General features: G+C 36.7%; 1 protein-coding gene across 1 annotated transcript; it reads left to right on the forward strand.

Annotated features, from left to right (window-relative positions):
- Nucleotides 1-783: 783 nt before the first annotated feature.
- Nucleotides 784-12,923, forward strand: LOC125660676 (dihydroorotate dehydrogenase (quinone), mitochondrial-like). Its single transcript, XM_056147483.1, is given in 10 exon segments — nucleotides 784-822; nucleotides 1,105-1,186; nucleotides 1,189-1,316; nucleotides 4,251-4,450; nucleotides 5,763-5,833; nucleotides 6,010-6,197; nucleotides 7,782-7,895; nucleotides 9,531-9,684; nucleotides 10,025-10,184; nucleotides 12,784-12,923. Coding segments are annotated over 10 exon segments (1,191 nt in total). The 3' UTR covers nucleotides 12,839-12,923.
- Nucleotides 12,924-13,544: the final 621 nt, after the last annotated feature.

A 13,544-nucleotide genomic window follows, 5' to 3' on the forward strand; every position in this document is an offset into this window, starting at 1 on the left:
AGAATGCATATTTGAATCAAATTCTCTTTGAAATATCATTTCAAAAGCCGAGAAAAATTTAAAAATCTAACAAAAAATACGTTTAATAATGAAAACAATCAACCGGAAGTAGTATTTTTCTCAAAATTTGCTGTAAGGAAATATGATTTACCCAAAAAATGAGGAAAAAACTCTGAATCGGACTTGCTGCAACTTAATCGTCAGAGGAAATTCAAGCTACTTACAAAAATCGAAGATTCAAATCAAAATATCCTCATAACAATTATTAGTTTAATCACCGAGTTGGGAGTATATCAATCTCTTTAATCACAACCAGTCGAAAATATTAAAAAATTCATTAAAAATTCATTTCTTGACCAATTTCTATAAAAAAAAATTCCAACGAAGCGCTTATTTATATTTTCTCAATTTCTGATCAGTGCGCATGTGCAAAGGGAAAATCACGTCTAAAAATAGAAATGCGCACACCTGATAGGGTCGTATCAATATACGGCCCGCTTCAATGTTGCGACGTCATAGGTCACCTAATTTGCATTAATTATTCATAGTTACAAGGAGCAAGGAAAGTTCTATGTGCCGCTGGCCTACATGTCTCAATATACAATGACCACCATTATACATCAACACAACACAGATAAAGAACATCGAAACCATTCAAATTCCATGATTATCCATTCTCTCTCAATCGTCTAGTATTTTAACCCTGGTCACTTCGTATTCTTGGCAATGGATAGTACATGAGTAACATCCTCTACCTTGCTTGTGGTTAAGGAGTCTGTCTTGATGAATCAAGTTAAGCAACAAAAGACAGCAGGCTTAAGAGTAAGCTCAATTTCTCTTTACAGTACAATTGTTTGTACTGTTGAACGGAATAATTGATCAAGATCAAAGGCCACGAAAAGTCAAGAAAAAGGTGGAAAGACCTCTAATTATTTGTGAACAATTAGGATAGCTAGTTGGTTTTGTGATAAGGTTTCTGAAATTTTTCCTAAAACTTTTGAAATATTCAGCTTAAATTATTAAAACACCAGAATGATATGATCTGCACATGTGCAAGCTTGGTAGCAGTTTTACCTGTTGTTAACACACGTGTTTTATTTTCAGAACCAACTGAAGGACATGGCGATTATCATCCCGGGGGCATTCTTTGCGTTTGTTACTTACTCGATTTATGAGGGTAACGAGAAGTTTACAGGGAGGTCGTAATGTCAGTAACCCGCAAATGTTTTGAGGCAGAAACAGCACATCGCCTTGGGATTGTAGCCGCAAAGTACAATCTTGTTCCAAGACAGAAAATTCCCGACTCACCAATTCTAGTAAGTGTTGCTTGGTCTCAGATTTAGATTTTGTTTACTTGTTTCCCATGGACGCAGGTTCTTTTTCCATGATAACTTCATTCACTGTATACTAGGAACAGCCCAGTATACTAGGAACAAGACAATAAGCATGTTGTTTCAGCTCATTATTAGTCCCAATCCCCAACAAAACTCCAGTTCTCTTCATCACATTATGCTGATTTTCCTATTTTGAGGCGTTGACGCCGAGGCGGGAACATCCCCATACATCGCGTACACAAAGTTCTCGTTAAGACGCCGTTCATCCATTAAATGCCTCTGCGCTCTTGCGATTGTCGAACGTGATGAGAGCTATTCTGGAGTTGCTTTCCTGTAGAAATCTGATTACAATATCCAGACCTCCATTGTTTTTTAGTTCTTTCGGATCTCTGACATTTTCCTCCATCCAGACTCCCTAGAATTTCTCGGAGCTCTTCTGCGTTCATCCCCTCACCAACAAACATCTTTGTCATTTCCAACTGTCATGAGACATAACAAGAAGAATCACTTTACAAACATTTGACAATACAGTTATTTGATTAACTGCTTTAGAATTAGTGTTTTCAAAGATTTGTCAAAAAGTACATTTTCATTGATTCATAATTCCATAGACAACTGGGGGATCCAGGTTAGAATAAATCTTTAGTACACCTTTGTTCGGCGCTTATGGCCATTGAGCAGTGATGGTTCTTTTGCGAGCCACACCCACTGTGACACGGGGCATCCGTTTTTAAGGTCATCCCCGAGGACCCGTGACATTCACACTTGATGCCGAGCATTTGGCGATGTAACTACCTGTTCTTACGATTCAGGTCTGTCGCCGCCGGGATTAGCCCTGACCTTCCGCATGCGGGACGAACGCTCTAACCTCTAGATCACCCCACGGTTTCTAGGAATGAGACACTGTGTTAAGGACGTTCTCTACATCGTATAATGGATGATTTCCTTTCAAAACATGGATGAAAATATGAATATCAGCAATATTTGTGTATTCATTTAACAAAACAGCGATAACCGAGTAGCTCAGTAGGTTAGCACGTCAACTGCTGAACTGTAGATCGCCGGTTCAAGTCAAGCAGGTGTTGTTGTTTTTTTAAAAAAAACTCAAATTGCTTTCTACTGAAACTGCATTTTTTGACCAAATATAGTAAATTTGAAAGTTTTCAATTCCAAAATATTGTTGTACATATCCTCCACTTTGTATCCATATCAAATTTCTTTGGTGTAGCATACCTTTTTAAATTCATATGAAAAATTAAGAACTGTAAAATTTGCTTAGTATAGAAAATATTCAAAAGACCATGATCAATGAATGATCAATTAAAGTTGATATCAACTGATACTGATTTTTAGAAATGAATTGAAATCCGATTTGAATGAAAAGTGAAGGATATATACAATGTCATTTTGAAAATGAAAACTTTCAAATTTACTCGGTAAATGCAGTTTTAGTAGAATTTAATCTGCAAAAAATTCAAACCTTTGCTAAACTCGAACGCACAATATATATATATATATATATATATATATATAGATATAGATATAGATGTAGTTCCGTGAGGCCACGTCGAGCACTCTAGAAGATTATATCGGAGATTTATCCCAATATATATATATATATATATATATATATATATATATCAGCAGTCGATATGTTAGCCTACTAAGCTACCCAGCTAGGAAATTCGAGTTAAGGTATTCAACGTATAACGACTATGCTGTGTATCTAGTAAATGGATGATGGGAATTTTGTAATCAAAGTATCATTGTGAAGGGTTCATCCAATAAAAAATAATTCACCATAGGAATTTACAAAATGTTGATTACTGCTTGATTTACACATTGTATTCACCTTTGAAGCCTATGAGAAGAGCATGGTTTATTGAAATGTTTTTAATGTATTTTCATACTATTCAACATACATTGATTATTGCGTTACCCTTTGATGGGAATTAAATTCAGGTAGCTCTTTAGACAAAAAATTATTCATTGTCTCGTTAAAGCATCTCGTATGAAGTATTAATTTCACCATCAGTTTGATTATTTCTTTGTATTTGCATAGTTTTGTAATCCCATGCTTTTTAATGTTACTATATTTCTTAATAAAACACCCACCTTTCACGTAAACACTGAGAAGTTTATTTACAAAGTACTCACATAATATAACATCAACAGTTACTCTTTAAATATTGGAAACATGAAATTATTACATCCTCAATCTGATATGTAACAACAACAAAAACGTTTCTCAAAGTGATTTACTGTGGATGATATAGAAGTGATCGTAGCGAAGTGGATTGGGTCAAATGCTGTCTGACGTGTTTCATACCGATTGTTAAGCCGTTCTTGGCACACTGATTTTGACTGCGGATAACTCTGTTTACCTGGTCAGGATATGGGGCTCACGGCGGGTGTGACCGGTCAACAGGGGATGCTTACTCCTCCTAGGCACCTGATCCCACCTCTGGTGTGTCCAGGGGTCCGTGTTTGCCCAACTATCTATTTTGTATTGCTTGTAGGAGTTATGAGATCGTTATCTTCACCTTGCATTGTTCTCAATGGATGAGTAAGATACCTGTAATCTGTGTACCGACACTGGACTTGACGGAGCAATGTGATGATCAGTATCCATTTCACAATGGGGCTTGACTAGAGAACATTCACATGCTTACCCGAGTCACGCTGACTTTGACTAATTTTTTTCTTCATAATTATCACTACAGATTACTCACTTTCTTTATCAAGATATAGGTTTCACAACAGGTGTTACTGGTTAACAGGAAATGCTTCTTCCTAGGTACCTGATCCCACCTCTGGTGTTTCCTGGGAGTTCCCATTTGTCGGCTACTCTAAATTGTGTATTTTGTATAAGATTTATGAGACTGGTCATTATCTTCACTGTTTTCTATATTGCAGTCTACGTCAGTGTTTGGGAGGGTGTTTAAAAATCCAGTAGGTCTAGCTGCTGGTTTTGATAAGGATGCAGAAGGGGTGAACGGCCTGAGTAAACTTGACTTCGGCTTCGTAGAAATAGGGAGCGTAACACCTAAACCACAGCCGGGAAACCCCCGACCACGAGTGTTCCGACTCACAGAGGACAAAGCCGTCATCAACAGGTATTCTATCCCCCCCCCTCCCCGTTCATTAGCATATCACGGTCTGATGATGAACGAGTTCTTGGAATGATATTGCCTGATAGGAATCGGAACTCCTCGAATATCTCGCGCACTTGACATAGATGTCGAGTGCATGAGACATTCGAGGAGCCTGTGCATTAGCATATTATTGTCTGATGGGGACAAGTTTATCAACATATCACTGTCTAATGGGGAACCAGTTCATTACAGACCCTGAAGCGTACTACTGCACCAGTGGAACAGTGAACGAAAGTTGAATGGTTCTTAGCAAGAACGGAATGGTTTGGGTCAAGAAAAGAGCTAACGATTTGGCCTCGATTTCAAATTTCGCTTTTTATTCATACATAGTCTTTGCGGGAAAGAGAAATTCCTTGGCGAAAAAATAAGTTTAATTAAAATCATGAATATTTTAGAATGGACGGATTAATGCATACAGTTATACATATCTTAACTTCCACATAGGGATATTTATATGTATGCAAAATAACATTCCTACGTAGAAATAAAAATCGTACTAAAAGTCATTTAATGTCTCATTTCAATATTATAACATTGTAAACCTTCATTAAGAAATCTTAAGTTTTTCGATAAATTTATAACTCAATACAAAGGAATTTAGTTTGTATACATAATTTTTGTAAATTTTGATTAATGGCTCATAACTGTAGACAGTGTCTATAACCCCAGAATGAATAGTTCCAAGATGGGATATGTGCATGTAATTTAATAATAAATGATAATGAGAAATTTTACCTTGAAAATTGGTGATAATGTGCGAGTTTCGAATGACCATACGGGAACAAATGCTTTGGGGGAACGAACGCTTTGGTCTGAGAACGAAACGTCTTGGTCTTTGAGTGGAACTCTTTGGGCTGGGAACGGAACGCTTTGGTCTTGAAACGGAACGCTATGATCTGGGTACGGAATGGTTTGATGTGGAAATGGACCCGTTCTTATGGAGAATGGAACGGTTCTTATCAAGAACGGAACAGTAATGGAATGATTCATATGGTGTAATAATACGCTTCGGGGTCTGTAACATATTATTGTCTTTTGGGAAATCCGTTCATTAACATATTACAATCTGATGATGAAGATTAACTACGTACTCCAAAGCTTTCCTCAACCATATATACCACAACAACTAGACAGTTCTTCCGTTATCTAAGCACTACAGAATTCATTAAATTCAAACTTTCAGCATGCTCATACTAAATGTCCTAGATATTTGACCTCATTGATTGAGACATGTTGAGATCAACTGGACATGTAGCAACAACCATCTTTGTAGGTATGGCTTCAACAACCAAGGCCACGAGGAAGTTTTATACAGACTAAAGCACAGAGTGACGGATAAAAAGGGTAAGCGTCTAATGACTGTACTAAACTGTACAAAGCTATAGGCTAACTACATGTATCCTATACATTCTAACATTTTATCATTATAGTGAAAAGGATCTATTCAGAGTCTTCCTTGGTAGCATCAATCAGCAGAACTAATGACGGTCAGTAAGTGACATCTGATCTTTGTTTTACAGATGAATGTCTGTTAGGAGTAAATCTGGGGAAAAACAAGACTTCTAGTGATCCTATTGGCGACTACACAGAGGGTGTTCAGAAATTCAGCAGAGTAGCAGATTATCTAGTTGTCAATATTTCTAGCCCAAACACACCAGGCCTCCGAGACTTACAAGGGAAACAAAGGCTACAGGAACTACTAAACAAGGTAAGGATCTCTGGAGCGTGACTAGGTAGGAATATCTGGAGCATGACTAGGTAGGAATCTCTGGAGCGTGACTAGGTAGGAATCTCTGGAGCGTGACTAGGTAGGAATCTCTGGAGCGTGACTAGGTAGGAATCTCTGGGAATATTTAGGATAATTATCAAGGATAGGTCTGACGTCTTGACAGCCATTAAAAATATCAAATCATAGGTTTAATCAACACATTTTTTTCCTAGTCAAGGTATTTTATATCACCAAAAATTTTACTTTTATTTTATATGCCCGTCTTTTGAAGGGCTACATTATGGCATGGGTGTTCCAATCTGTCTGTTAAATGTTTGTGTTCAGGTCATATCCTGGGGATCCGGGTTAGAATAGGTCCTCACTACTCCTCGATTGTCATCAGAGGCGACTAAATGGGGGCGGTCCTTCGAATTACGCAGCAGAATTCGAGGTCCCATTTCACAGCAGGTGTGGCACGATAAAGATCCCTTTTTGCTCAAAGGTTGTAAGCGCCGAGCATAGGCGTAAATGTTTGACCCTTCCCCAGCAATGATGACACCTTCATATAAGTGAATAAATCTCGAGCGGGACGTTGAACAATAAACAACCAACAAATCATATCTTTAAGACTGTGAGGCCTAGAACTATCAAGTCTGCTCAGTTGATGCATGATGTGTCTTGATCCAAAAATAGATCAATGTAGACTCCTTCCGGTTCTGCATAGTCAAACTGTGTCCAGACCGTATCCCGCACACAATGGGACCTACTTGGTCAGTTTAAGCATAGCTGAGAAAGGTGTGTCGCCGTGACCTAGAAATAGGACACTGTAGTCTCAGTTTAGAATATGTGGCTATACCTAGTCAAAATGTATCCGAATAATATCTTACCGTAAGACCCGGCCCCATCAAAGCTGGCCTGCTGATTGATCTTGGAGTATATAAACGTGGATTTACATCACGTACCTGTAATTCCGGACGGACCTCAGAATTCTTAGCAAATAAAGTAAGTTCGTGGTTCTAAATGACAAATATATGATAACGTAGTGAAGCATTCCTAAATGTTACCATTAGCAAACATACATCAATTGATGGTACCTGATATAGCGGTGCTCTGTTTGACACCAACACCAAGAAAAACACAGGGATGGAATTGAATGGTCTAAATGATGAATCAAGTAAAAACGTCAACTACTATTTCAAACAGATACATGTACATGTAGTATCTAACAGTATATACAAAAACATATAAGAAAAAGTATCATAGAATCTGAAAGTTAGAATATTATGCAAAAGTTACAAAAGTCTAAAATAAACAAAAAATATATGGTGTCAAAGGTGGGGCAAAAACCGCCAGAGAAGGGGTGGGCGGTGGTAAGGAGAACAATGTAAATAATGTTCAAGGAGCGAACTGAAAATGGAGAATGACGCTATATCTGCACATGCGCAGGTCGTAGCAACAGGAATAGGGGGCTTCTCAAAAGGGGGTAAATTGATGTAGGGAAAGTGTTAGTACCCATAAACGTTTTATGAAATAAAACCATTATATTGTCATTCATTAAACTGAGTGCTTTTGTAACTGAACCAGGTGATTGAGAAGAGAGACGAGATGGAAGCCGGGACACCTCTGTTAGTCAAAATTGCCCCAGATCTGACGGAACAGTACAAAGCTGACATAGCATCTGTCGTCACCTCAAAGAAGGTAAAAATTGTTTGTTCGGTATATACATACAAATATACATACATAAGTACCCAGGATAACCCATCAAAACCCGAAAGCTTATTTTCAATGGGGTCCATTAATGCACAGATATTGGCACTAGGGGTCATTATGTGGCAGGATGTACGAGATGGTGACCATCATACCTTCTCAACGCCGATCACGAGGGTCGCTGCGGTAAGAAGCGAGAGCGCTACCTCTCCGCTATCCAGATACCAAAGATACTGCAAGAGTTATATTCCTTTCGTTGTATGTTATAGCAATGAGAGATTTGCAATAGTTTGCAGTACTTGATTACCCTGCCTTCCATCATCATTTTCAAGACCTCCTTTTTACTATCATAGATGCAGCTACGTTAATGCGTTACGTGTTAAGTATCCAAGTATAGTGAAAAGAAGTTCCATAGCTATTGTGAATAGCGGGTCACACTATTCACATAAGCTATGGTACTTATTTTCACTATCCTTCCTTATGTTATTTAGCTGATGTATACACTCTGTATGCAAACGTTTTAGCTGATTTTCGGCGTTTAGTGTATATATAGACGTTTTAGCTAATGTTGGGTGTCTAGTGTATATGCAGATGTTTTAGCTGATATTTTGTGTTTAGTACATTTGTAGATGATTTTGGGTGTGTAGTGTATATGCATATATTTTAGCTAATTTTTTGCTGATTTTTGGTGTGTAGTGTACACATTATCCCAGATCAAGTTTGTTAAATTTCATTAAGTGGAGTTGTGACTGTTGGAGTTTGGAACTGTTCTCGACATTTTATCACTATATATGCTTGCAATATTGAGTCTAGTCTCCACTGATACAGGTTAAATTTACTGACCTTCTCTCAGCAGCTTTATGACCCTTGAACTTTAAACTGAACGTCTTGGACATACTGTAGATAACATTTTATGCACGAAAACATTATTTACGCCAAGTTTACACAAAAATTTAGTACTTGCGAGTGAGCTCTTATATATAGAAGATTTAAGCAATAATGATATGCGAAATTATGTCTCAATGCATCGACACAAAATAGGGTCTCGCAAAATAAAAGTGATCTTTATCAGTTAGTTGAGGTAGCACATACCGTCTGTGGCTGTATGTTGGAGAACTATAAATCAAGTTCAGTTTAATTTCAGTTCATTTACTTTCATCAGGATTATGGCTTGTAGGTGGATAAAGAATCCAATATTTTGCGTTTAAAATCGAGTTATTGAATATCCACCCTTTCATTGACATGCCAGGGAAATTGTGCCGTATGAACACGTATAGTTATTCCATGGCGGATCCAAAGGAGGAGGATCTGGGGTTGAAACCACACCCCTTTTGTCTGAAAAGTTTGTTAAATAAAGATGGAATTAAAGCATTTTCAGGGTGGAACCTTCCCCTGTTTTAAAACCAAAATCAATGGTAGAAACCCCTCCCCTTTCAAAACTTCCTGGATCTGCCACTGTTATTAAGTTTCAAAATCAAGACTCCCAATAAATGATAATACATGTAATGCACATGTAAGTAGAAATAAATGAAATGAGACATGCATGTTGTCATTTAATATATTACATACCTGTGAAAGAGGGGGATATTATAAATTAATTTTTCCGTTTAATGATTACATTGCCAGGTATATGTGGACGGGTTGATAGTTTCAAACACAACGGTACAAAGGCCGACCCATTTGAAGAATCAGCATAGAATTGAGGAGGGAGGATTGAGTGGACAGCCGTTAAAAGACATGTCCACCAAGACAATAGCAGACATGTACAGACTAACAAAAGGTAGAGAGAGAGAGAGAGAGAGAGAGAGAGAGAGAGAGAGAGAGAGATATGAATTTACAGAGTACAAGCATCAGAGAGAGGGATATATCTCCTGTATACATTATCAAAAGTTAAGGATCAGACAGAGATATATCACTTATTATAAAGTATATGTTTTATGTCAATCAGAGTTAAATGGTGTGTGTTATTAAAAGGATGTTCATTTCTTTAAGAAATTCCTCAGTGATTAATTTGAGATAAAGTAATTTTCTCCGATGATTAAATATTCTTGGCAATGAAATATTTCGTGTGTTTCTTGATAATGGTATGTTTTGATACACATTATATACATGGTATATAGGTACAGTTCCCATTATTGGAGTGGGAGGGGTAGATTCGGGGGAGGAGGCCTACAGGAAAATCCGCGCAGGTGCGAGTCTTGTGCAGATTTACTCAGCTTTAGTTTACGAAGGTCCACCAGTGGTGAAGAAAATCAAGCGGGAATTACTAGAATTACTACAGTAAGGACACACTCATCAACAGTTAAAACATTTTTGTTATGTAATCTTCTGTGTGTGTTTTTGTTTTGGTTGGTGTTTTTTTTTTGTACAGTATGTAGTATATTTGAATATTTAAAAACAGTACATTAAGTCACCTGTAACCTTATATTGAGTTGACAAAACTGTCGATTCTTAACTTAATGGACAGTTTTTTCCCAACTTTTGTACTATTACAGGTAACTTAATGTACAGATTTTGCATGTTGAAAGCAAGAAAAGTACATGTACATAAATCGCAGTTTTTTCTTGAAGTCAACAGCAATGATACAGTAAATTTTCAATTTAATACACATTTACGCGTAAATATCAAACTTTTGTATATGACGTTTTTGACAATATAATATCATTCTTGTAGATGAGACAAATCCAATGCGAAATGACATATCCTGAAGTATGATAATTTTACAACATACACATCAAGAAGTTCTCTTTAACAATAAATAAAATGTTTCATCCTTTTCACATAATTTGTACATGAATTTTGGCCACGGTAGATCCATTCCATGAATATTTGAAAATATACCCAACAAATATCCTCCAAAATGGAAATGAGAAAGACATCTCTCCTGTTGAAATGAAATCATTTTTAGGACAGGAACCACAACTTTTCCTCTTTTTCATACACTTGTCATCGTCTGAATCCTATTTTGCTAGCTTCCTCTAATACATCCTCAAAAATATCATGTTAAAAATTCAGATTTAGATCAAATGTTGGCTGCAATCTGCTACTTTCCTTTTCCATATCTATTATGTCACTCAAAACGCCATCTGTATTTTGATTGAGTTAGAAATATACTTTTCCCACCCGATGAGGACATCATGAAAGTGTACATGGGAAGTGGTCGGAAACTAAGTGGGTTGATATGCCACTCGGTCTCCAGACAATCAAGTGTGTTACATAATGGAGGATAAAGTCCCCAAACTATCTATTATGTGAGAGAATTCGAGCGTCGAACAGTTCCTTCTCTCACAGGATGGACAGTTTTTAGACTTGATCTTTTACTTAATATCTCAAAAACCTCATCGTTGTACATAAACATCAGTGCTAATTATACTTTATAAACATCAGTGATAATTATACTTTATAAACATCAGTAGTAATTATACTTTATAAACATTAGTAGTAATTATACTTTATAAACATCAGTAGTAATTATACTTTATAAACATCAGTGATAATTATACTTTATAAACATCAGTGATAATTATACTTTATAAACATCAGTAGTAATTATACTTTATAAACATCAGTAGTAATTATACTTTATAAACATCAGTGATAATTATACTTTATAAACATCAGTAGTAATTATACTTTATAAACATCAGTAGTAATTATACTTTATAAACATCAGTAGTAATTATACTTTAGGCGATTGATTTCTATATGTCGGTGATTCCATTGTGGATTTGTCCAGTATAAATGATATCCAGATGACGTTGTGGATTTGTCCAGTATAAATGATATCCAGATGACATTGTGGATTTGTCCAGTATAAATGATATCCAGATGACCATTCTTTGGTTTACTCAACATTGTCCAGGTGTACATACCTAAATATATGGAATTTAGTGATTTCCGTTGACTTAATATGCATATGTAAATTAAATTCATTCTGTTTGAGTTAGATTGCACATTAATATTGTTTTTTGCAAAAATGCAATTTTATTACTAAGTTAGCATTTCTTTGATGTCATCCTTTGTTATCAAAGATTCAATATCCAGCTGATAATCAGCCATAGTAACCCTCTGTAGTGTCCAATAAGTTTTCGGACTTTACCCTTTGCGTAGTCATCAAGTAACTATTCATAACAGGGACCTCGTATCCAAATTTCCTTCAAACTAAATTTGATAGAGAAAAACCATATCTGTTGGGGTTTTGTTATGTCTCCCCTCTATCAAGGGGAGACATATTGTTCTTTTACTTCCTGTCCGTTCATCTGTCTGTCTGTCACAAATTGTTGGGAACGCTTCCCCTCCTATATGACTTATCGGATAGACTTGAAACTTTGTACAATGCTTCATTGCAATTTGTAGATGTGAATATTGTTGGGACGAGAGGATCCAATTATTTTCATAAAAGTTATAGTGGATCTGAGTGGCGGATGGTGTAAAATAGTTTGTGAAAACTTCTATATGGTGTATTGGAGTTCAAAATACCTATGTTCTTGTCCTTGCTCTCTCCTCCATACCATACAGTACATTAAGGGGAGGAAGTTTCATTTGGTGCACTTCATATTTGGGGAGCTGGAGAGACATCTCTAGTTTATTTATTGAGTAAGGGTGTTGTTTTATTTTTCTTTCTACAGGGGACATCACTGTAACTGTATTACATGTTTGTTTGGCATGTACAATATTTAGCAAAGTTAAAGTCCTAGATTTTATGTAAGGTTAACTAAATGGACACTGTACATGACAATAACAATTTTGCGATTTACTTGATTTAGGCGCAATTTACATGTACCTTTCGTCAAAGGCACTAAAATGCAAATAGGTTCACAGTACATTTTATTAATAGAATATGTCCTTTACCTTAATTATCACAATGTTTGTGTTTCAGACGAGATGGTTTCAGCAATATTTCAGAAGCAGTGGGAGTTGATGTGAAGATATGAGGAATCAAGCTGAGTCTCTCCCTCTTCCAGGGGAGGGGGCATTATGATACTGTTTTCGTCAAAGACGGGACGTGTTATGGTAAAGCACCGTCCGTCTGTCTGTCCGAACCTTATAGGCAAAATGAACTATAAGCTCCAGGATCTTACAACTTGGTAAATTTGATCGCCCAGAAAGGAAGATGCCTACTATTGTCAAGGTCAAAATATCAATTGATAGGAAAACATTGTAGGAAGAATACAGACCGAACTGTTCGAGGTTATATGTTACATTTAATCACAAAGACGAGAGGAAGATGCTTTTTTCAAGGTCAAAGTCGTACTACCACTATATAACAGTTTGCAGACCACAGATCAAAATATTGGGGCTAGGGTCTAAAAACTTCGTACATTTATTCACCATGATAGGAGGAAAATGTTCATCGTTTTTCAAGGTCAAAGATCAAGGTTGTAGTATCAGTTAAAAGGGAAATCTTATCAGCAGAATGCAACCCACATCATTGCGGCTATGACCGTCAAACCTGGTACACACAATCGTCATGCCAAATGGAGAACGCGTTTTCGTCAAGGTGTAAGGTAAAGGATGTAGTGTCACTTAGTAGGAACATCTTGTTGGCAGGATACAGACCGAGTCATTGAAACTAGGACCGTCCAACATTTTACACATACACCTTATGCCAAGCGGAGGCTGTCTATTGTTTCTCAAGAC

The sequence above is a fragment of the Ostrea edulis genome, chromosome 8 (genome assembly GCF_947568905.1).
Source record: "Ostrea edulis chromosome 8, xbOstEdul1.1, whole genome shotgun sequence".
In the NCBI taxonomy this organism is placed as follows: Eukaryota; Metazoa; Mollusca; class Bivalvia; order Ostreida; family Ostreidae; genus Ostrea; species Ostrea edulis.